Below are 20,942 nucleotides of genomic sequence, written 5' to 3'. Positions count from 1 at the left end.
TTCTAAGCTCACCTCCTCCCCCTGTAGCTCTCTGGTCTCCACTCAACTTGCACAACTCCTGCGGTCACCTCTGCTCCATTGGACTGTGTTGGGATTGGCTGTCCCTGCTCAGTGCTGATGTGTCCCTTATCTGGATATCTGCTGTGTCCTTGGTGTCTTTGGAACTCAGTCTTGAGCCCATCTTCTCCGGGAGGCCTCTAGGGTCTTGATTCCTACTCACTTTGGGTGTCAGACTTGTGGTCTGGACCTGTCACCTCGGTGGGTGAGTAAGGACCACTTGTTATTATTTTGTGTATTGTCTTCATTCTTCAACTAAAGTTTTCTGAGGGCAGGTTTTTTTTTTTTTTGTTGTTGTTGTTTGTTTTTTGCTTTTTCTTTTTCTTTTTTTTAACTTTCACTATGCCAAATAAATACCTAATTGATTCTCAGTCTGTCTAGGCTCACTCGAGACAGGAGACCTGAGTATTCTTGCTTCCCAGTCCCATTGAGTTGGGAGGCCAGCTCAGGATTCCAAAGGGAAAGAAGTCACGTGGCGAGGCTCCTCCCCTGCACATTCTTGCTGCCATCTGCATTCTGATGATTCGATGATGGCATGTTTAATGGCTAAAGGTAGCTGACACAAGCAACAGCTCTTTTGAGTTCTCTGCCATGGTCACATGTATTCTGGGGAACCAGGCATCTGTGCATGGTGGTAGATAGGTATAGGAAGTTGGTCTGCTGTCTCTTCAGTCCCTCCTCAGGGAACAGAGGTATTCTGCAAAAAAAGTGGTAGCGATATTGTATTGGCATTTTGTTCTGGGAGGTTGACCTCACCACCATCTTAGGAAAAGCCCTCATTTTCAATTTAGAATTTGGGCACCACTTTCTGTCTTTCTCTTTCCATATTCCCTACCCACACTGAGCCTCCCATTCACAGCCAGCTCCATTATTCTAAGAAGGGTTTTAGTGGCTGTTCAGTGTCTTTAGCACTGAGACCAAAGTCCTCAGCCTCTTCCTTAGGACCCCACATAACCCAGCCCACTCTGCCACCTCTGCAAGCTTATCCCCAGCCACTTCTTCACGTGCCACTTTGGATAAGCCATGCCAGTATCCTGAATGCTTGTCCAGTGTGACTTGCTCATTCCTATATCAAGTCTTGACTCATGCGAAGCCTCCATCGTATGGTGTGCTCTGCCTCACCCAGGGCTTTTCCATTCTTAATACTCCCTACCATGGACCAACAGAGCCCTTCAGAGCATACGACAGACCAGCTCAATTTTACCATGTCCTCAAGCCACCTCTGGCCACAGCACCCACTGTTTTTCTATTCTTCTTCTTCACGCCCACAGACCTTTGACATATTTGGATATTCACTGACATATCGGCACATCACCACATCCTCATTTCAGAATTTCTTCTCTGTCTCTTTTTCTAGTTCTGTCTCTTTGTTCAACTAGATTATGGACTGGCCAGAGAGTAAGGGCCTTGTCTTCAGCTCATGATCTCAGTGCCATGCTACATTGTTTTAAATGCAATCTCTTTTATCTACCCTCTGAGGTAACAGTATTTTTATCCTACTTGACAGATGAGAAAACTGAGACTTAGAGAATCCCAGAATCTTAGAGCTAGTACATTGTGGACCTGGAATTGGAAAACAGGGTTGGTGTCAATGTCTGAGTTCTTCAGCTTTTTGCTCTCCTCATTGTACTGGGCTCTGCCACTTGGAAAATACATGACCATAGGCAAATGGTTTCCTACCTTGTGCTTCAGTTTTCTTCTCAGTGAAACAGAAATTAAAATAATACCTGCCTCATGGAGTTGTGCCGAGGACCAAATGGCAAGTGTACAGAATGAGCCCCTGATATGTAGTGGGTGCTCAAGTATGTTTTGTACAAACGTTCTTCTAATTCTTCCTTATCAGCATCATCTGAAAATTGCTTTTTATATTACTTTCTCTTATTACCTCTTGTATCTCTGGATTTTTTTTTCCTGTGCTGGGGATTGAATCCAGGGTCTCATACCTGCTAGATGAGCATTCTCCCACAGAGCTACACCCTCAGCCCTCTGGCTACACCTAAGCCCATCTTAGCACCTAAGATAACGTTATGCACATGGCTTGTGCTCAGGAGATGTTTAATGAATGAATGAAAAAGCCACGTGGGCTCCTAGAGATGACTTGGTGACAAATGCTCAGTATGATGTTGTCTTTGTGGCAGATGCTGATTACGAGGTTGTTTTTGCCAGAGCAGGTTCCTGTTGGGTGAGGGCTGCGTGTGAGGCACGGTGTGGAGGGCTGGAGGCTGCAGTCCACAGCCCTCCTGTTGCCTACAAACTTTTCCCTTCCCACCCCCTTCCCCAGTAGCTCTCTGCCCTGCCAAGTCTGTGCACAAGCCTTGAAATGACAAAGTACCCTTTAGTTAATTGCACAACGGATTGCCTAGAGTTAAAAGTTCTGATTTATATGACTATAGCTCTAACTGCTCAATAACACAGGCCTGTAATCTACTTTCATTTCAAACAGAACGGTGATTTATAGGGCAGCATGCCGCTTTAGCTCAGAAATGAGGTGTTCAACATATGCTCTGTTGACATAAATTTGGAATTTATCGCTGTTGTCAAAACTGCCTGTTGGACAAAGGTGGGTATTAAGGCAATAAATGGCTCAGAATAGTTTTCTGTCACATTTCCTAACCATTGTATTCAGTCTATTTGAGGGAAAAATATATACTTAAAAGTAATCAAATGTCCAAAATCCATGCATCTTGTTTTGAATTGCAAGAAGGGACGATGCAGGGGGGATGGTGGGGCATGGGGACATGGGAGGGGACAGTTGGGGTGGGGGTTGTGGAGGAGAAAGCTTTCCATGAAGTTATGGCCCATTTAAGAGAGATTCCACTTTGCTTCCTCTCCCCCATCCCCATTAGGAGGTGGGCTTTCCTTTCTCATTTACAAAAAGGGGAAAGAAAAATGAAAGCTCATTAAATAAAAATAGTAAGGGACATTTTTATGTGTGGGCTTAAAGCCAGCAGTGTCAGGGAGGAGTTAGTGAGTGGGGCTGTGAGGGAAGCAGAGCAAGATTTTGTTTATGGGAAAATAAAGCCACCGGCCAGGGTTGGTTTCTTTGCCGCCTGTGAGTATAGGGTTGCTCCCTCCCTCTCTTCTCAAGCTCAGAGGCTCCTGTGGACCAAATGATGATTATCTGACTGATGGGGGTGAGGAGCTGTTGGGTACCACAAGTCATGCAGGTTCTTATTGATTTGTTACCCACAGCATAGCCAGGAGGTGCCCACGGCAATCCATCCATTCACAACACAGTTCCTGAGCACCCACCAGTGCCCTTTGCCAGGCCTGAGGGTACAGGGATAAGTGAGGCAAAGTTCTGTCTTCAGTTGGCTGCCCATCTAGTGGAGGGGCAGGGAAGCAAGCAGAAGAACCCCAGTACCATTGATGCAGCCATACACACATGCCGAGATGGGGGCAGATGGAGGCTGAGCTTTGGGAATGGAGGGACTGGGGAAAGCTTCCTAGGGATGATACTGGCCCTTCTGCCTAGCAGAATGTTCCTTTGAGGGTATAATGTCCCCTGCAGGGAGAATACAAAAAACAAAACAAAACAGAAAAGATGCTTTAGTGATAAGCTTTTTTTCCCCTTTTTTAAAAATATAGTGTGTGATGCTGTGGTCACTGATTTTTGTCATTTGGGTTTTCTGTGTTGTACGTTATAAAAAGCAGCGCCCCAGTCCCTATCCCTGCAACATTTAAACACGCCAGGGCACCAAGGCAGTCAGCACAGGGAGACATAGTGAATGCAGTGAGTCAAGGTTAAGAATCTCTCTCCATCTTCTATTACAAGATAACAGAGCTCGCAGTATGTTGTTGGCTACTATGTGTCATGAGGGCAGATCCAGAGAGCCACTGTTTGGCCTTGACTGCTGTTGGGCTCCAAGGTTGTAGGCATCATGTGCTGCCTGTGTACCCGGCGGCCTCTCAAGTTAGGAGCCAGAGGAGCGAGCAAGCTGCCTGGTGTGTCTTTCTGTGAAAACGAGGCCCAGCGGGGAAGAGGATGCATATTTGTTGCTTTTATTTTATTTTTCCTTTTATCTCCATGCCCACACGCTTGGACCGTCTCAGCATTGATAAATGCACACGGGCCCCATTCTCTGGCCTGCGCGCGTGACACACACACACACACAAGCGCATGCACAGTCCTGCGCACACTGGGCATGGACACCAATTGTAAACCTCCTCTGTGTGGCTCACCCTCCCTTTGCCACCAGCCCCTGTCCTTTTCACACAAAGCTCCCTGTTGGGAAAACTCATAATTTTTACACCACACAGTCTTGACTGGCCATTGCTGGAATTACTGTCTCTTTGAAGTGCTTTCTGCTGGGGCATTTACAGGCCGTTTTAATTACCTACAGCTTGCAAAGGCCCTTGCTCAGGCCCAGTCTTTGTTTGTTTGTTCTTTGCAAAGAGTCTGTGCAGAAAGGGATACCGCTGCCTTCTTTTGCCCAGAGAGAAAAGGGGGAAAAAGAAGTTCGGGGAGCCCTCTGCAGAGCTGCTCCCTGGTGCCTGCTCCAGGACGCCCTACTCGTTCAAGCAAGCTGTGGCAGAGAGGCCACACCTTGTTCTTGACTTGCCCATCTTAGCAGCTTCCAGCTCTGTTGGTTCCTCTCCCAGAGTTTACCAGCAATATTTTTGCTTGTGAATTTTTGAGATTCTTTCTTGTGTCTTGCTGTAGATCTGACTCAGGACCCTGTGCATGCTAGGCAACTGCTCTACCACTGAGCTGTACACCAGCCCTGTGCACTTTTGTTTTAAGTGTTATTAAGTCTGTCTTCAAACTTTCTGGTAAAGACAGCAGGGCTATCAAATCCTGCTCTCCTCCCTGCTGCCCAAATCAAAGCCGGCTGCATTGGAGGGGTCCCGCTCATATTTTTCAGCTTAATCTGTTTAAGGAGTGTGCATTATTAAATTATTGAGTCTGGATGTGGGGTGGAGGGTGAAGGTGGAAATCACATATGTGAAAGTAGTTCCCACTTGGAGCAATCTGGTGTTTTTCTTTCCTCTTCTTCATTTTTTTCATTCAATTCTCTCTCTAAAATGAACTCAATATAAATAGAATTCTTTGGGGTTTCTGTTAAACATGAGAGTGGCATGTCCTGTCTGCAGATGAAGAAGCTAGTTTACCAACAGAGCCTTTCTCTGGGGGATTTCATAGCAGAAGGAATCTTCATTCATTTATTCATTTAGTCTAAAAATGTATTGAGAAATTGGAAACCTCATGCATTCTGATGGGGATGTAAACTGCTTTGGAAAACAGTCTGGCAGTTCCTTAATAGGTTAATCATAGAGGTACCATATGACCCAGCAATTCAACTCCTAGGTATATACCAAAGAGAAGTGAAAACACATGTACAAAGACAAAACTTGTAAGCGAATGTTCGTGGCAGCATTATTCATAATAACCAAAAGGCTGAAACAACCAAACGTCCATCAACTGTTGAATGGATAAACAAAGTATGGTATATCCATCCAAAGGCATATTATCCACAATAAGAAAGAGTGAAGTACAGATGCAGTCTGCAATATGGGTGAAGCTTGAAAACATTATGCTACGTGAAAGAAGCCAGATCCAGAAGGGTGTGTATTGTATGATCGCCTTTATATAAAATATTGAAAATAGGCAAATCCATAGAGGAAGTACATTAGTGATTGCCAGAGGCTGGGGGTTGAGGGGATTGAGGAGTGACTGCTAATGATACTGGATTCCTTTTTAAGGTGAGGAAAATATCCTGAAATTAGGTAGTGGTGATGGCCATACAGTTCTGCAAAGGACTAAAAACCTCTCAGTGGTATGCTTTGCAAGGCTAGGTTTAGGTTTTAGGTAGATAATAGCTCAATAAGATAGATTTTAGAAAAATGTACTGAATGCCTGCTCTGCCAAGTACCCTGCGAGACTCTGAGGTAACAGTGATGGCTTCTGCCTTCAAGTAGCTTACAGTCTAGTAGAGATGATAATAATAATATAATAATAATAAAGCCAATACTTAACTGTTGATACAGAACCTGCCCAGATGGACTGTGGGTGCAGCCTGACTTGCCTCCAGACTGGCATACAGGGGGTGCTTAACAGAGACAGTGTAGGCAGCAGGAGGCGGTGAGTGAGCATGAATTCCCTGTGGAAGGTTCTGAAGTTCCTGCAGATGCAGCCTGCCCGTGAATGCTGGGTGATGTCGTTCCCCTTACTTTTCTCTTAGAGGACTCTCTGTTCTTCTGATTAGGTTGGGTAAAATCCCTTCTCAGTGAGTTATGGTGTGCAGGACTATGGTCTTTCTTCAGCTAGACAAATGTAAATGCAGATCCTCTCACCTGCTGACCTGGGAAAGTAAGTCACTTTCAAAAATGGGGTTGCCCTCTGTCTCAGCCATAGGGTGTGACCTTCCAGAGTCAGACGTGACATAAATGCACTGTCTTTGTTATTATACTACCTCAGTTGACTAGATTCATTTTTCATTATTCTAGAGAAAGGGAAAAAAAAGAACCCTTAAAAAAAAAGCAAATATCTCTTGGTCCTTTTCTTCATTAAAATGACAATAATTTTCACGATGAGATTTGGTGTCCGCGCAGGTAATCTGCCTGACTCCTCTCGTGTGTTCATAATTGATGTTGAGAGTGATGGCTCTTGAGCTCGGCATCCTCATAGAAAAGTAATTTAATTTTCAGTGTACTAAAGCAGAAAGAATGAGGCAATATACATTAAAAAGGTTTCCGGAATGGTTTAATTCCAAAGGAACGTCCTTCTTAGGCCTTTAATAAACCTCAGTTATTCTCAACAATCTTGAGATGCTGTGGCCCGTCTGTGGGATTTGGAAGGTAGCATTCTGGCTTCCTGGCCATGGTGGAAACCTACAGAAATGAGCCTTGATAATCAGGAGGCAGACACATTTCCTTCACCTACCCAGGCAACACGAAGAGATAACAGAAAAGCCTGTCGCTTTCTGAAAGCCATTTTCTTCGAAGTTGGCTGTTTGTGCTGGTTAAAAGCCTTGTATGGGAGAGAGAAAAAAACACAATCCTCGCTCATCCATAACCATAATTTGATTCCCTTATAGGGCCTGGTAGGATCTGGAGAGAATATTTTGAATTTATTTTTATTTCCCTTAGACTGACGTCATCAAGCATGCATCATGGTGCCCTGTTTTGGGTTTGGAAAAAGCTCAGAGAAGCTATAAATCTTGAGGCATTTTACTCTTTTTCCTCTTTCCTTTTCTGAAAGCACAACTTTTTATTTTTTTTGAAAGAAAAAGAAAGAAAGAAACTACAAAAGTGTGTATTGATCCCTTCCCTTCAGATCTTAACTGCTCAGCCTGTAATACCTTGCTTACATCTGCCAGGGTTTTGTGCAGTTTTGCAACATCTCCTTAATCCAGTGAGCATAAATAGAACATTTCAATCATATTTGGCTACCAGGAACTTCGCAGATAAGCATGCTAAGACCTTGTTGAAAGAGACTGTATGAGATTGTGTGCGATAAGATCATCCCACAGCCCAGCGCCCAAATGAAAAACTTTTGTTCTTGGTGAAATTTGTTGATAGAGATATATCAAATAAATGACTTAGGAGAGAATTCAGTATTTTAAAACAAAGGACCAGTTATGTAATAGCCAGAAGCCCAGGCCTCCTGGTGCTCAGTGGCCATGAAGATCCTTCTTTGAGCAGTTGCCCTGTGGGGAGATTAGCATGCCCCTTTGTCATTTCTGACATGGTTTTTAACACTCAGAGGCGCCTTATCGGGAGGTACTGTACTTGGTGTGGTTATGGCCACAGGGAACACCATTGTCCTTCTTCATGCTTTCAACCCTCAGGACTGCTTCTTCCACTCTTTGGTCAGCTCCAGATTGGCCTTGATCCCAGGTCAAGGAAGGGTGTGTGACTTTCTTTCTAAGAACCCCACGGAAGGCTTCTCTTTTCAGACAGTGGAGATTGTTCTTCTACAGTGGTGTGTGTATGTGTGCATAAAGAGAGGGTGGGTTTTTCCCACCTTCACACTTGGCTCGTCAAATTTCCTTTCCTGTTGGACTGCTTCAGTCATTGAGTAAAATGCACTGACCCCCTTTGTATGTTCTGGGCTCAATGGTAAAGATGGAGAGGATGAGGAAGGAGATATAGTCTAGCTGGTGCAGACCCATCTGTCAATCCCAAAGACTGTCAGCCTTACAATTTTGTGAAGCTGTTTGGAAATTACCTTAGAAATCAGCTAGCTCAATGCTTGCATTGTTTCAAAGATGTAAGTGAAATCTAAACAGTTTAAGAGGTGGTTTGGTCAAGGTTGTTTGATGATTACCAGAAGAGATGGAGTAGAAAACCAGGTCTCCTGCACCCAGCCCAGTACATATATACCATATATATGTGTGTGTGTACATGTGTATATATATGTGTGTGTAAATATATGTATACATGCACACGTGAGTGTGCACACACACCCACACCCACGGTCAACATACATACCTTTTACTCAGATGATTCTTAAGAAAGCATGGCTCTTTGATATTCTTTTCCCTTCCCTTTAAAATTCCAAAACAACCAACTGGCTACCAATTTCCTTAACTCTACAGGTCAGATCCCCAGGCCCCCAAAACCTGCAGCACAGAAGGTGTTAACTAGCACTCTGTTAGTTCTTGGTTGTTTTTAAAAATCTGTTCTTTGAAATCCTTGGCTTTTATTGGTATATTTACTTTATGGCATACATAAAGAGCTGTATTAAAAAATAAATTGTGTTGTAAAAGCATTCGGTAATGTTTATTAATATTGACTAGTCAGGGAGCAACGAACTCTATTGCTAGAAGGATAATTTGTGGTAATACCAGCTAAGCATTTGCAGCTTGTCAAATGACTGTCTAATCTCAACATAAAAAAAAAAGAGTGGGTTAAAGGGATAATTTCCCTTATGTCTGGAGAAAATGAAGTGACCCGTTTCCCAGTCCAGTTTAGAACTGTCCCTTCTCTTTCTTCTCTGGATTGCCAGGCCCCTTACTGCTTCCAGGCAGGTATGGGCTGTATTTTAGTGGCCAGTTGTGCCTTCGTCTAGAGGTGGTTGGAGACTGCCACTCTGGCTGCTCTGGTGGCCTGCGTCTGTGCCAAGGGAGTTGAAGACAGAGATAAAGACAGGGATTCGGTCCTCAAGGAGCTTATAGTTCTGAGGAACTTATAAACAGCTTAGTCTTTAATCACATATCTAAGGAGAATGACCCTTCAAATGACTAACGAATGACCTGCCCCACCTGGAATATGACACTGTTGGTAGCAATAAGACACATTCTTTGGGAAGATCTATTGTCACCATTAGAAGGTAGGGAACATTCTGAGTGTGAATAGTATGCTGTGGTTTAGGGTGCAGGCCTCTAGTAGAACCAGCTCTGTTCAGAGGGTTCCTTTCCCATAAAAAAGGCAGCTAGAAAGTGTGGGAGTTTGTGCTGAATATGGAAAAAACCCTGCAATCTCCTTGGAATTTGTTTTTGGGAGGAAATCCTGATAGCTTCATAGCTTTTCCTTCCTTCCTTCCTCTTAGCATTAGAGCACAGAAGGCTATTGGCGATTTGACCTTTCTCTTGTGATTCTGAACTAAGGGTAAATGGATGCTGGAGGTATGGCTCTTTAACCTATGGGTCTAAGGAAGATGAGTAAACTCATCTTTTCTAACTCTTCCCTGACTTAGTTCAGTTTCTACTTGGAAAGGTGAGCTTGGCCAGTGTGCAATGTCATCACTGTGTAGAGGAGTTAGAGCTCTGGGAAGGGCCTTGCCTCATGCCATTCCATGTGTGGGGTGGGGGGCACACAGCATCATATGGACCAGGGCCAGCTCCAGAGAAGACCAGGAAGGTTGCTTGGTGGCTGGGTTCTTGTGGTAAGTAGATCTTGGAGAGGGGTTGCTTCTTGTGTGGGTAGTGGGCTTTTGAGAGAGCAGAGGGTCATTTAGACCTTGGTTGGGTCTCATTCACAGAATCTCCTGCCTCCTCCTGTCTGTTCTGAGTACCTCCTAGAAGCACTGACTAGGTCACACTGATGGCCACGGGATCAGAAGGCATAAGCTCTCAGCATTGGGGAGATTTCTGCCTCTGGAACAGCCTCAAATTAAGGATAGGGGAGTTGGAAGGCCCTTCTGACATGCTCTGAGTAGGGGTTCAGGGGATAGATCAGGTAAGCTGAAATCATTATCCATGGTTCAACTATGGGGTTCCCTCCCAGTGGCTTTCCCCAGTTACGGTCCCAGTTTCCATCACTGGCCTGTTCAGCAAAATACACAGGTCAGGCAGTTTCAGCTTTCCAGCAGGAGAGTGAAGGGTAGCACTTAGGCTACTAGAACCGAGAATTCTTTCTCTAAACGTTTCTCTAAACCTTCCCTGCCCGTTGGTCTGTTCCAGCTTTGCCATTTCTCTGTGGACAGAGAACTTGGGAAGAAATGTGGCATTGGAAGTGCTGTGACTTGAGCCCCCCCTTTCTCTGCCAGCTGGTACACTTGACCTTTTCCTCTTGGCACCTGGGGGTGCAGCGAGCCCTTCTCCTTGCTTTCTCTCCTTGATCATTGGCTGCGTGGCATGGAGGTGGACTGAGCTTCTCCTGTAGAGAGTACTCTTAAGGCCAGCTATCTCTGGAGACTGAAGGTAGGAAGAATGGAACTTGGTGTGAGTCTCTCCTTGCTGTCACTCATGTTTTTGCTGTCCTAGGTGAACTGGGGTGATTGAAGGCTTATCCTGAAGAATGAGAGGTTGTTCTAAGCTCAAGCTTCATGCTGATATGAAAGTCTTTGGCTTCTTTGCATGGATTTCAGGGGCCACAAGACAGAGTCTGGTTCTGGACTGGAGATTTCCCAGAAAACTGTTGTACTTGGATTTTTATTAGGATGAACAGAGGAGTACCCTACCCTCTTATCTAGATGGATTTCTTCAGTGGTATTGAGAAATCCATTTTAAACTAGGCCTTATGAATAAAAGGGAATATACACATGGCTTCTGTCATTGTGGAGTTTTAATCTAAATCAGACGGGATCTTTATGGATTTTCACACTTGTAATAGCACAGTAATGATTCAGATGATGAGCTTGTATCTTGCTATCTTGGTTTTACTAGTGAGAGTTGTATGGTTGACAATTGGTGAGAATAAATGGGTCCTTCTCTTATGTTACTTGTTAAAAGGTTCAGATTTGCTTATCTCTTAATTTCTCATATTGATTCTGCTTTCTTGAGAACATAGATAGAAACTTGTTAGGGGTTAATTGTTGTTGTTGTTGTTGTTGTTGTTGTTGTTGTCATTTTGGACCTAAGTGAATTTATAGGCAGTGGGCAAGGTGTTGTCTGAGATGGCTCACCACGAGGGGTAGAGGAGATCTGGAGCCCATTTTCCAAGAATAAATAGTGGGGACTTGAAGCATATGGGGTGAGATGGATCCTCCACTGCGTATGGGGAGGGGGTCAAATGCTTGGGCTATGCTAGAACCAAGTTACTTTCAAGGTGGTGGTCAGCCATGTAGCTTTTTTCTCAGAGAACAGAATATAGAAACTTCAACATCAACCAGAGAAGTACACAGCAAAGTGTAAAACTATCCCTAGGTGTCCTTCCCTGTGCATAATGGAGGTTGATGACTTCAGATGGTCCTAAGCAGTCATACCTTGTGAAAAGACAGGACTCAAGAGTATGATGAGGAGGAAGAGGGTGGACAGAATTTCTATTTTGATCTAAATGCCCCTGCATAGTGTGGTGGTGGTGGTTTGGGGAGGTTGTGTTCTAAAGAGGGATGATCGTAAGTTCATACAAAGTTGTACTTTTGCTCTAGAAACCACTCAGAACTCTATATCCACATTGGCTTTTCTGTGGACTCTGTCATAGAGTCTGTTGGTCACCAGGCCCATTGAATGCAATCAAGTCTTCTCTGCCATTTGCTTTTTGTTGTTGTTCTTTTTAGTATACATGACAGTAGAGTGCATCTGGACATATTGTACATCCATGGAGTATAACTTATTTTTCTTTGAATCAGGAGAAGCTTCCACTTCTCTACACTCTTCTTGGTATCTGAAAAATAAGTAAAGATGGGAGTAAACAGGCTAGGTTGAACTCCCAGGCAGGCTGAGAAGTTGTTTTCTTTTTGTCTTCTGGACGTTGTGTGCTTTGCCTGGATCTCCCTGCCAGTGGGTGAGACCTGTGAGCTTGTCCTAGGTAAGGACGACATGGATCCCACATTTGCCCATGGTAACCTGTGTGGGGCACTATGTTAGTGACAGAGTTCCAGGGTAGTATTCTCACCCTGAGGATTGGACAAGACAACATCTACGTCTCTGAAGGCTAGAAGTGCATGGTGGCAAAGATGTTCAGAGGAAAGGCTTATGATGAGTTCTGGGAGCATTTTTCAATGAAAAACAAATAACAAGTGAGTGAAAGAGGAAACTCTGGCCATCTGGATTAGAAAGTTTTTAAATGAATAGATTGCCAGGTTGGGTCCAGGTTGCTTGGGCTCTCTTAGCCTGACTGCCTGAGGGTCAGAGAACATCATAGTGGGCGGTGACAAGTGGAGTATGGCTCAGCAAGAATAATGGTGCCCATGGGAGGGACTTCTTGGAGGCAAGGTAAAAGGATGTGGGTAAGACTTTTGAATAATAAAATTTGGTCTCCACCTGAAATTTTAGCTATCATCCACATCCATTTACAGGTGAGAAAAAGAGGAGTGATTATGATAGCACTACTTGTCCAAGGTCTTGAAACAAGCTATCTTGACTGAGTCAAGATGAGGATCTAGGTCTTCTAGCTGCTCACTGGGCATTCTTCCCGTGACCTGCTATCTCTATAAGGAAAGGGCAAAGGTGCTTCATCTTTCACACCAAGCCACTCCAGTTGGCTGCTGGAAGAAAAGACACTTCCAGCAATTTCAAGGCAAATCCATTTGCATATAGGGAAAAGGCCAGAAGTATTACTGAAAGAGTGTTCATCAGGGTGAAGGACTTGATCTGGAGCTCTCAAGAAGAGATAGGAGAACTGGGGTTGTGGCTCAGTGATAGAGCGCTTGCCTAGCTAGCACATATGAGGCACTGGGTTTGATCCCTAGCACCACATAAAAAATACTAAATAAAGGTATTGTGTCCATCCACAACTAAAAAAGAAAAAAAAGTTTTTTTTAAAAAAAAGGAGCCCAAGAGGGGAGGTTAGCCTGGCTGGTGGTAGCTCCCCAAATGTTAATACTGGCCACTGTAGATTCCTTTTGGAAAGTAAATCCAAGTGGGTGTCGGTCCGTCTGTTCCTCTTGACAGCCACCCGTGAAAGGTGGGCACCTCTGGAAACTAACAAATTACCAATGAAGAGGATGAAAATAAACTGGAACTCGTAAGTTGTCATCCACTAGACGTCACCAGGACTGTGTGTGAGAAGTTCAGCTGAAGAGCCACTTACAAATGGAGCCTTTGCCACCCTGTAGAACATCTCCTATAAAAACCAAACATCCATCAGGCCCAGACAAGAGGCAGGAATGCTACACTATCATGTGTGTATGTGCTCACACACATGCACCTGCACGCACGTACCTGGACACGTATTTAAAAGCTTCACCCCAACACTATTAGGACCAGTCCCAGTGCTGAATATTGTGAAATATATCTAGAGTTAAGAATGTTCAGTTCAAATGTTCTGTTATTTCTCAATTGGATGGATAAGCAGCGGCCAAGAATGAGATAATATAGGGCCGAGGGGTGTGTATGTGGGTGAATGTGTGTGTGTGTATGTGTGTGTGTGTGTGTGCGCACACGCGGGTGCGCATGTGTGTGATTGAGAAATCATTTGTCTTTGGCAAGGGGATAAAGGGAAAATGAGCAAACAAAACAACGCGATTGAGAAAGAGTTCTGCGAAGAGAACTGTGTGTGATCACCCTCAGGAGACTGAACACATTGGATTGTGTGCTGTCCTCATGCCACAGCGGCCCATGGGCTGAGGCTCATCTAGACCTGTGAATTGGCTGGCCTGTGTTATCACCCAAGCAAAGACAGAGGCACTGGTGACAACAGGTCACAGGCCCAGCCTGCCATGCTTCCCCAATCCTAATTCCCACCGAAGGCCTTTCCTGACAGATCCCTTGCTCCATCATGAGCCGGCAATGGAGTCCAGAAGACCCAAGGAACCGGATGGGCCAGCAAGCAGGGAACTAAGTCTGGGGAGTGGTTTTGGTACACTTTTGGGTTCTCATTTGAGGATTTGGAAGTTGGTAGTTCAGTTTCATTGTCATAATTCGGGCACTGCCTGCTTGAGTGCATGATATCCTTATCCTCATATGAAGTTTTATCTAACATCAGTATCAGCTGTCCAGCCTTTTATTGTGGTCTTGACAGTTCAACGTTCTGATTGCAGTAGGCTGTTGGCTTCCAGGGAGCCCCGCACTGTCCTACCACCCACAGATGCTACCTCTGGCTGCCACTGCCTGCCCTGTTCTGGAGGGGAAAGTGCAGGGAAGATGCACAAACAGGGGCAGGGGTGGAGACCAGAGCCCAGATCTGGCAGTGGCAGTAAGTGCCTGGAAACAGAGTATGGATGGGAGGAAGGTCAGCATTTTGGGGCCAGCCAGAAGCTCAGAGCCTCTCCCCAGACTCAGCTCCCTGCTTGCTGGCCCATCGGGTTCCTTGTATCTTCTGGACTCCATTGCTGCCTCATGATAGAGCAAGGGGTCTGTCAAAAAAGGCCCTAGGTGGGAAGTGGGATTAGGGAACTGTGGCGGGTTGGGCCTGTGACCAGTTGTCACCAGTGCCTCTGTCTTTGCATGGGTGATAACACAGGCCAACCACTTCACAGAATCATAATGGTGGCAAAATGTACTGCAAAATATGTGCAAAAGTACTTTGGAAAGCCAAAAATGACTACTGTTGGAACCCTTTTATCTGTTGGGGAAAGACACACAGAAGAAAGACACTTCTAAAGCTGGTCCTTAGGGGAAAAATGTGTTCTAGGGGTCACCATAGTTCTGAGGACATCTGGGAGCCCTGACTGTCTGTAAAGACATTATTTCCTTTAGAAGCTTATTCAGGGCCTTAGCCTCCTCTGTGCCAGTCACTGTAGTGGGTTTAGGCAAAGGGGAGAGAAAGGCTACTGGTGCAGCCCTCCTGCTGTCTAGCAGTGGGGGCAGGGAGCCAGGTGCATGCAGGGTAACAGCTCAGTCTGAGGTAAGCAGAGGCCGGTGCGCTTCCATTGATGACCCATGCTGGTTGAACAGTGAGCATGTCTGTCTGACTGTCTTGGGAACTACCTCCCTAACCCTCTGGAATCAGGTGTGATTTGTTCCCTTGGTCACTGTGACAGTGAACCAAGCCATAGGAAGTACCCTATTCTTCCATCCTTGGCTGAGACTAGGAATGGGCGCATTATTGGCAGCAGGCCTTGGCCTGGGGTCGGGGTGGGGTTTTGGAGCCGGAAGATCCAAGGATGAGTCTCCATCAGTGCCATGCCCTCCACTTCCTTCTTCCTGTTCACCTGCTTGAGAGATGGCTTCAGAGCCCCCAGGTAGGGGTGGGCCTGCCTTCTGTCCAGCCAGAGCAGCAGCAACCTGTCTTTTCCTTTCCCCTACAGGAAGCTGCACAGTGGGATGAAGACGTACGGGTGTGAGCTCTGCGGAAAGCGGTTCCTGGATAGTTTGCGACTGAGAATGCACTTACTGGCTCATTCAGGTAGGCAAGGATGCCTTAACGGCCCGTTTGGGCACAGGCAACTACCTCCTGCCCACCTTTACCTCCAACTCAGAGCCTTCTATGGCTCATGTGACCCTGATGCCAGGCAAGACCTTGGTCCACCTTGTCCCTTGGATCCTCCTTCCAGGTTCATGGAGCAGAAAAGCCACCTGACCGTATGCACATTGGATGAGCCCATCCTCGTGCTTCCCTGGGGTTCCCAGAGCATCACTGGCACCCATGCCCTGTGTGATCTACCTTCCAAAGTAGACTGCAGTTTCATTAGCAAAACAGTTGTGGAATTAGGTTCTCGCTGTCTAATGAATCTGACTGTCGGGTTCACATTATACAGGAGCCTTTAATTAAATAGATATAGAAAGGTTGGAACACAAAGCTAGTTATAGCATGCTGTCTTTTGCAAGTTAATTTTATCCAATTCTAGTGGGGTCGGCTGTGTGGCTGCTGGTAATTTTGCTGGTGTTTGGGCAAAGCTGCTCTGCCCCATGAGGCGTAGAAGGAGAGAAGCTGCTGGTATTCCTCATGCCTGGGTGTTCTAGAGGAGGGAAGGATCCTGCAGGTTTGACACTGAGGCTTCTGGGTTCGGGGACACTGGCCTTTAGTTGTAGAGGCTTCACCCCTGCCCTGCCCTGAGCATACTCTTCCCTGTAGTAGTAACCTTGGCTTTCAGACTTGGGGTCACTTTTTAGGGGAGCTGATTGGGCTATCTTATTTGGTCTTGCTCTTCCCACATATCGATATCTGTCAGATTCTTCCTCATCTTTCTCCATATTGCCTGAAGCAACTGACTTTCCGGGCAGTTTAGTGTTTGTGAAATAAGTATGAGTTTTGGGCTTGAGCAGATGAAGGTTCAAATCCTGTTTGTGACAGGTGCTAACTGTGTGACCATGGCCAGATTTATCTTGTGAACTCCAGCTTTGTATCTGTCAAATGCAGGTGTTGCTAGCTCACATTTTTTTTTTTTTTTTTGAGGATTAGATGACAGAAAGTATGTTAAAGGCATCCATAGCAAGAACCCAGTATGCAATTCGTATTTAATTGCTATCAATGGCTTCTGTGTGCACCTTCCTCCCCTTTCTTACCTCTGAAGCTATCACCTAACTCTAGAAGCTTCCTGCCTGGCTGGCAGGCTGCGTGTTGTTCTTCCTGTGGCCCTCTATGCATACAGTTGTATAAGCGCTCTTTGGTAGCTCTGCTTCAGCTCACCATGTGACTCTGCCCTGTGTAGGATGTGACCTCTCTCCCTGGCCCTCATGGTCCTTCCTAAAGTGCCTCCCGTTCTTGCCTCCCATTCTTCTCTCTTTCAGACACAGAGATTTAGCATCCCAGGTAGCTCTCTATGTCATATGTCCATTCTGTCCCCATGTCTGTCCCCTTCCTCCTCACTCCATTTTTTCTTCTTTTTTGGGTGGGGGGAGCAGCAGGGGTAACTAAGGATTGAACTCAGCGGCACTCGACCACTGAGTCACATTCCCAGCCCTATTTTGTATTTTTTATTTAGAAACAGGGTCTCACTAAGTTGCTTTGCACCTTGCTGTTGCTGAGGCTGGCTTTGAACTCACAATTCTCCTATCTCAGCCTCCAGAGCCGCTGGGATTATAGGCATGCACCACTGCACCCGGCACTTTTCTTCTCTTTTAATGATGTACACCTTCAGCTTCCCTTCAGCTTGTGCATTGTTTAGGGTTCAGTGCATGGTTTCATAAACTGTCTGCCAACAAGGTTGGCTATCTCCCCCTGACCCTGAGAGCCAAATGTGGGTTTTCTGTTTCTTTTGCTCCCTGCCCCAGACACCTATATGGCATTGGACACTTTAAGGCACAATATGCATTTTCACCTATTGTTAAAACCCACTTGCCTTCTCTGAAATTCCACTGCAGTCTGCACCCTTTCTTGCTGCTCTTCCCTTGAGTTCAGTACCCTAGACACACTCACCTTCTTGTTGGGTTACTTCACATGTTCCTTGCTTTCTGAGTCCTATGTCTTCATTGTCCCCATTCTGTCTGCCATCTTCTCATATTTTCCAAGGTTCCTTTCATGATGCCATCCCCAGCCATCCCCCATTTCTAACCAGAAGCAATTGCGCCTTATTCGGAGTGCCCATATTTCTTCATCTGGAGCTGTCTTTGTGTACAATCTTTCTTCTTTGTGTTACAGTTAATCATGGACTTGCCTTATCTCCCCTCTGTGGTGACAGGGTGATGTGGTGGAAGGAATTGGGGCACCCACCTCCTGACAATATGATCTTGGGTTCGTGAGAGTGTGAGTTGGACTCTCCGACCCTGAGCCTCACTGTGAAATGAGAATATTTAACCCTAATTTTCCTTTTTTATGAAGTAGGGCTTGGGTGGCATCCTTAGCACTAAGCCTGGAATATTGCAGGATTTCCCTTTCCCTCTCTCCTTAATGGATTGTGATCTTCTTGGGCCCAGCATCAGTCCCCATCATGTCTAGTGCAGTGCCCAGCACATTATTGGAGTCAAAAAATACCTGTTGAGGGACACTGCTACATCGATGTTCATAGCAGCACAATTCACGATAGCAAGATTGTGGAACCAACCTAGATGCCCTTCAATAGATGAATGGATAAAAAAAATGTGGCATTTATACACAATGGAGTATTACTCTGCTTTAAAAAATGACAAAATCATAGAATTTGGAGGGAAATGGATGGCATTAGAGCAGATTATGCTAAGTGAAGCTAGCCAATCCTTAAAAAACAAATGCCAAATGACTGCTTTGATATAAGGGGAGTAACCAAGGTCAGGGTAGGGACGAATAGCTTGAGAAGAAGATTAACATTAAACAGGGATGAGAGGTGGGAGGGAAAGGGAGTGAGAAGGGAAATCGAATGGAAATGGAAGGTGATCCTCAGGGTTATACAAAATTACATATAAGAGGAAAGGAGGGGTAAGAGAAGAATAATACAAGTGGAAGAAATGATTTACAGTAGAGGGGGTAGAGAGAGAAAAGGGGAGGGGAGGGGAGGGGAGGGGGGATAGTAGAGAATAGGATAGACAGCAGAATACATCAGTCACTAGAATGGCAATATGTAAATCAATGGAAGTGTAACTGATGTGATTCTGCAATCTGTATACGGGGTAAAAATGGGAGTTCATAACCCACTTGAATCAAACTGTGAAATATGATATATTAAGAACTATGTAATGTTTTGAATGACCAACAATAAAAAATAAATACCTGTTGAAAGAGTGAGTGCAACCTGGGAGACCAATGAGCAACTCAAGGAGACTCCCATCTCCTGCCTGGTTTCGTCTACACAGGAACTCTTCATGGCTGAGGGGCTTGCTGGGGTAGGGGACAGCCAGGAAACCCTGGCCCATATTTCAACCCTCTTTAAGGCAGCAGAGTCCATGTGAGTTAGCTGCTGTCTGCTCTGAATCCCATGTTCACAGAGCCAGTGGGTGCCATAGAGAGGACAGTGGCTGATTTCATATTCTCCTGTGTGTTTGGTGCCCCCAGTTTACACAAGATAGTGACTTGGCACTATCTACTCTCCCCCCCAGGACCGATAGGTCTCTGGGGAAGTGTACTCCAGTCCTCCTGAGATAGCACTTCCAAGGCCCCCATCTGGATGTGCCAGAGGCTTTGGAAGTTGAATCCTGCTTTCCTGTTTGCCTTTCTGTGCCTGCCTCATTGGTCAAATGATTTGTCCCTCTGAGAGTCACTTGCCAGTGCCCTTGAAAGGAGGATTTGGTGATGGAGCAGGTATGATGAGTCATCCTCGTGTTTAAATTCACCCCTGCACATAGCTCAGGGCCTACAGAACCTGAGATTTCTAGTCTCTATTTTCTTCCTGTGGCCATGCATGCCTCTCTCTGTGTTGGAATGTCTTAAAAATCAGAGAGCACAATGGGTTAGTGAGGCTAGACCCCTTCCTGAATTGGTTGCCCCCTGTTGAACAGTGAGAGGGGACCTGTGGAGACCTGGACTTGTTGGGTAGTGCCAGGTTTTCTCAAAGATTCCACTAGTGATTTTACACATTCTGATCCCAGCGCTCAGATGCCTAACAACAGAACTCTATTATTTTAGAAGACATGTTTACTGAGATGACATGAGATTTCCTTTCTCCCCTCTCTTGAAGGCTCCATGCAGAGAGGAGCTGACAGTGAGTGACCCTCAGGATCTGTAGCACAGACCCATTTTATAGAAGATGATCAAGGCTTGGAGCAGCAGTGCAGAACCTGGAAGAACCAGCCTAAGGGACTGTTTTGTTACAAAGAGCATGCTGTAGGGGAGTGAGCCTGGGATCTGAGTAGGGGTCTTGGTGGCTGCCCCTGCCCAGGCACACCCCGGCCCTGCGCTTCTGCTTCAGAGCGCTTAGCAGAGCCCAGCCACACAGGCTCCCTTCCCTGCTCGCGGGCTGTGTTGGCTGCCCCACCCCCTCTTGGCTAGCGCTGCCTGTGTTTGTTATTGTAGTCCTGGCGCTGGGCCAGGCCTGGCTGCGAGCCAGACTTGTGGGTACAGTATGTACAGTGAGTGCCGAGCCAAGGTTGTCATCATACGTGATTAATTTTTTTTTTCTAATCTGGTAGGGGTGGGGTGAAGGAGGAGGCAAGAGTTTCTCCAATGCTGGAGAAGAGGCCACACTGAATTCCGCTGGGATGTTATTTACGAAAGGAGAAAACGGCTTTGGCTTGCCTTTCCTCCGCATCTTTCCCCCCTTTCTCTCCTTGTCTTCCTCCTCGTTTCCCTATCAGATGAAATCAGCCTGTAGGAGATCGACAAGGCGAGGTCTTATTTCCAGTGACTGGAATACTAAATTTACACTCCTAAATCAGTTTTCATTGTGTTGAAATTGACAATTTGTTTAATTAGAAGTTTGCCCTGTAGGAGGCCCTTCTGAGAGGCACTGCTTTCTCTTTTTCTCTCTTACTTCTTCTTCTTCTTTTTTAAGACTTTAAATGGTAGTAGTGAATGTTCAGTGTAATTGAAGTTTTTATTTCGATTTGAATACGTTAACTAATCAAGTGTTTATGAGATATACCTGATGATAACCATAAGTTTAAACTGAACCAACAGTAAACTAACTCAATAACTAATGGGATGACCTGTCCAGGCTCTGCATTCTCAGAGGTGGTTTGGGGGGTCGGAAGGTTTGAGTATTGGGAAAGAGGCTGGTGGTGGGAAGAGAGGCAGCTTCCCTCTGCGGCATGCCAGAGCTGGCCCTGTGGCAGGGTGAAGCTTGGGTGTAGGACTGTGGCAGTGAGCAGAAGAATGTCCCCCACCCT

At 45.6% G+C, this 20,942-nt stretch overlaps 1 protein-coding gene across 4 annotated transcripts in view; it reads left to right on the top strand.

The window, feature by feature from the left end:
- Positions 1-20,942, top strand: part of ZBTB16 (zinc finger and BTB domain containing 16) — a 178,924-nt gene that overhangs the window by 71,956 nt on the left and 86,026 nt on the right. For all 4 annotated transcript variants that reach the window (XM_081265842.1, XM_081265844.1, XM_081265843.1 and 1 more), the window contains exon 3: positions 15,575-15,672. In XM_081265842.1, the coding sequence (XP_081121968.1) occupies positions 15,575-15,672 (98 nt within the window). The remainder of the gene's footprint in view (positions 1-15,574; positions 15,673-20,942) is intronic.

This window comes from Spermophilus citellus (genome assembly GCF_964194105.1).
Source record: "Spermophilus citellus genome assembly, chromosome: 2".
NCBI classification, from domain to species: domain Eukaryota; kingdom Metazoa; phylum Chordata; class Mammalia; order Rodentia; family Sciuridae; genus Spermophilus; species Spermophilus citellus.
This window is presented reverse-complemented; position numbering and strand designations above follow the sequence as displayed.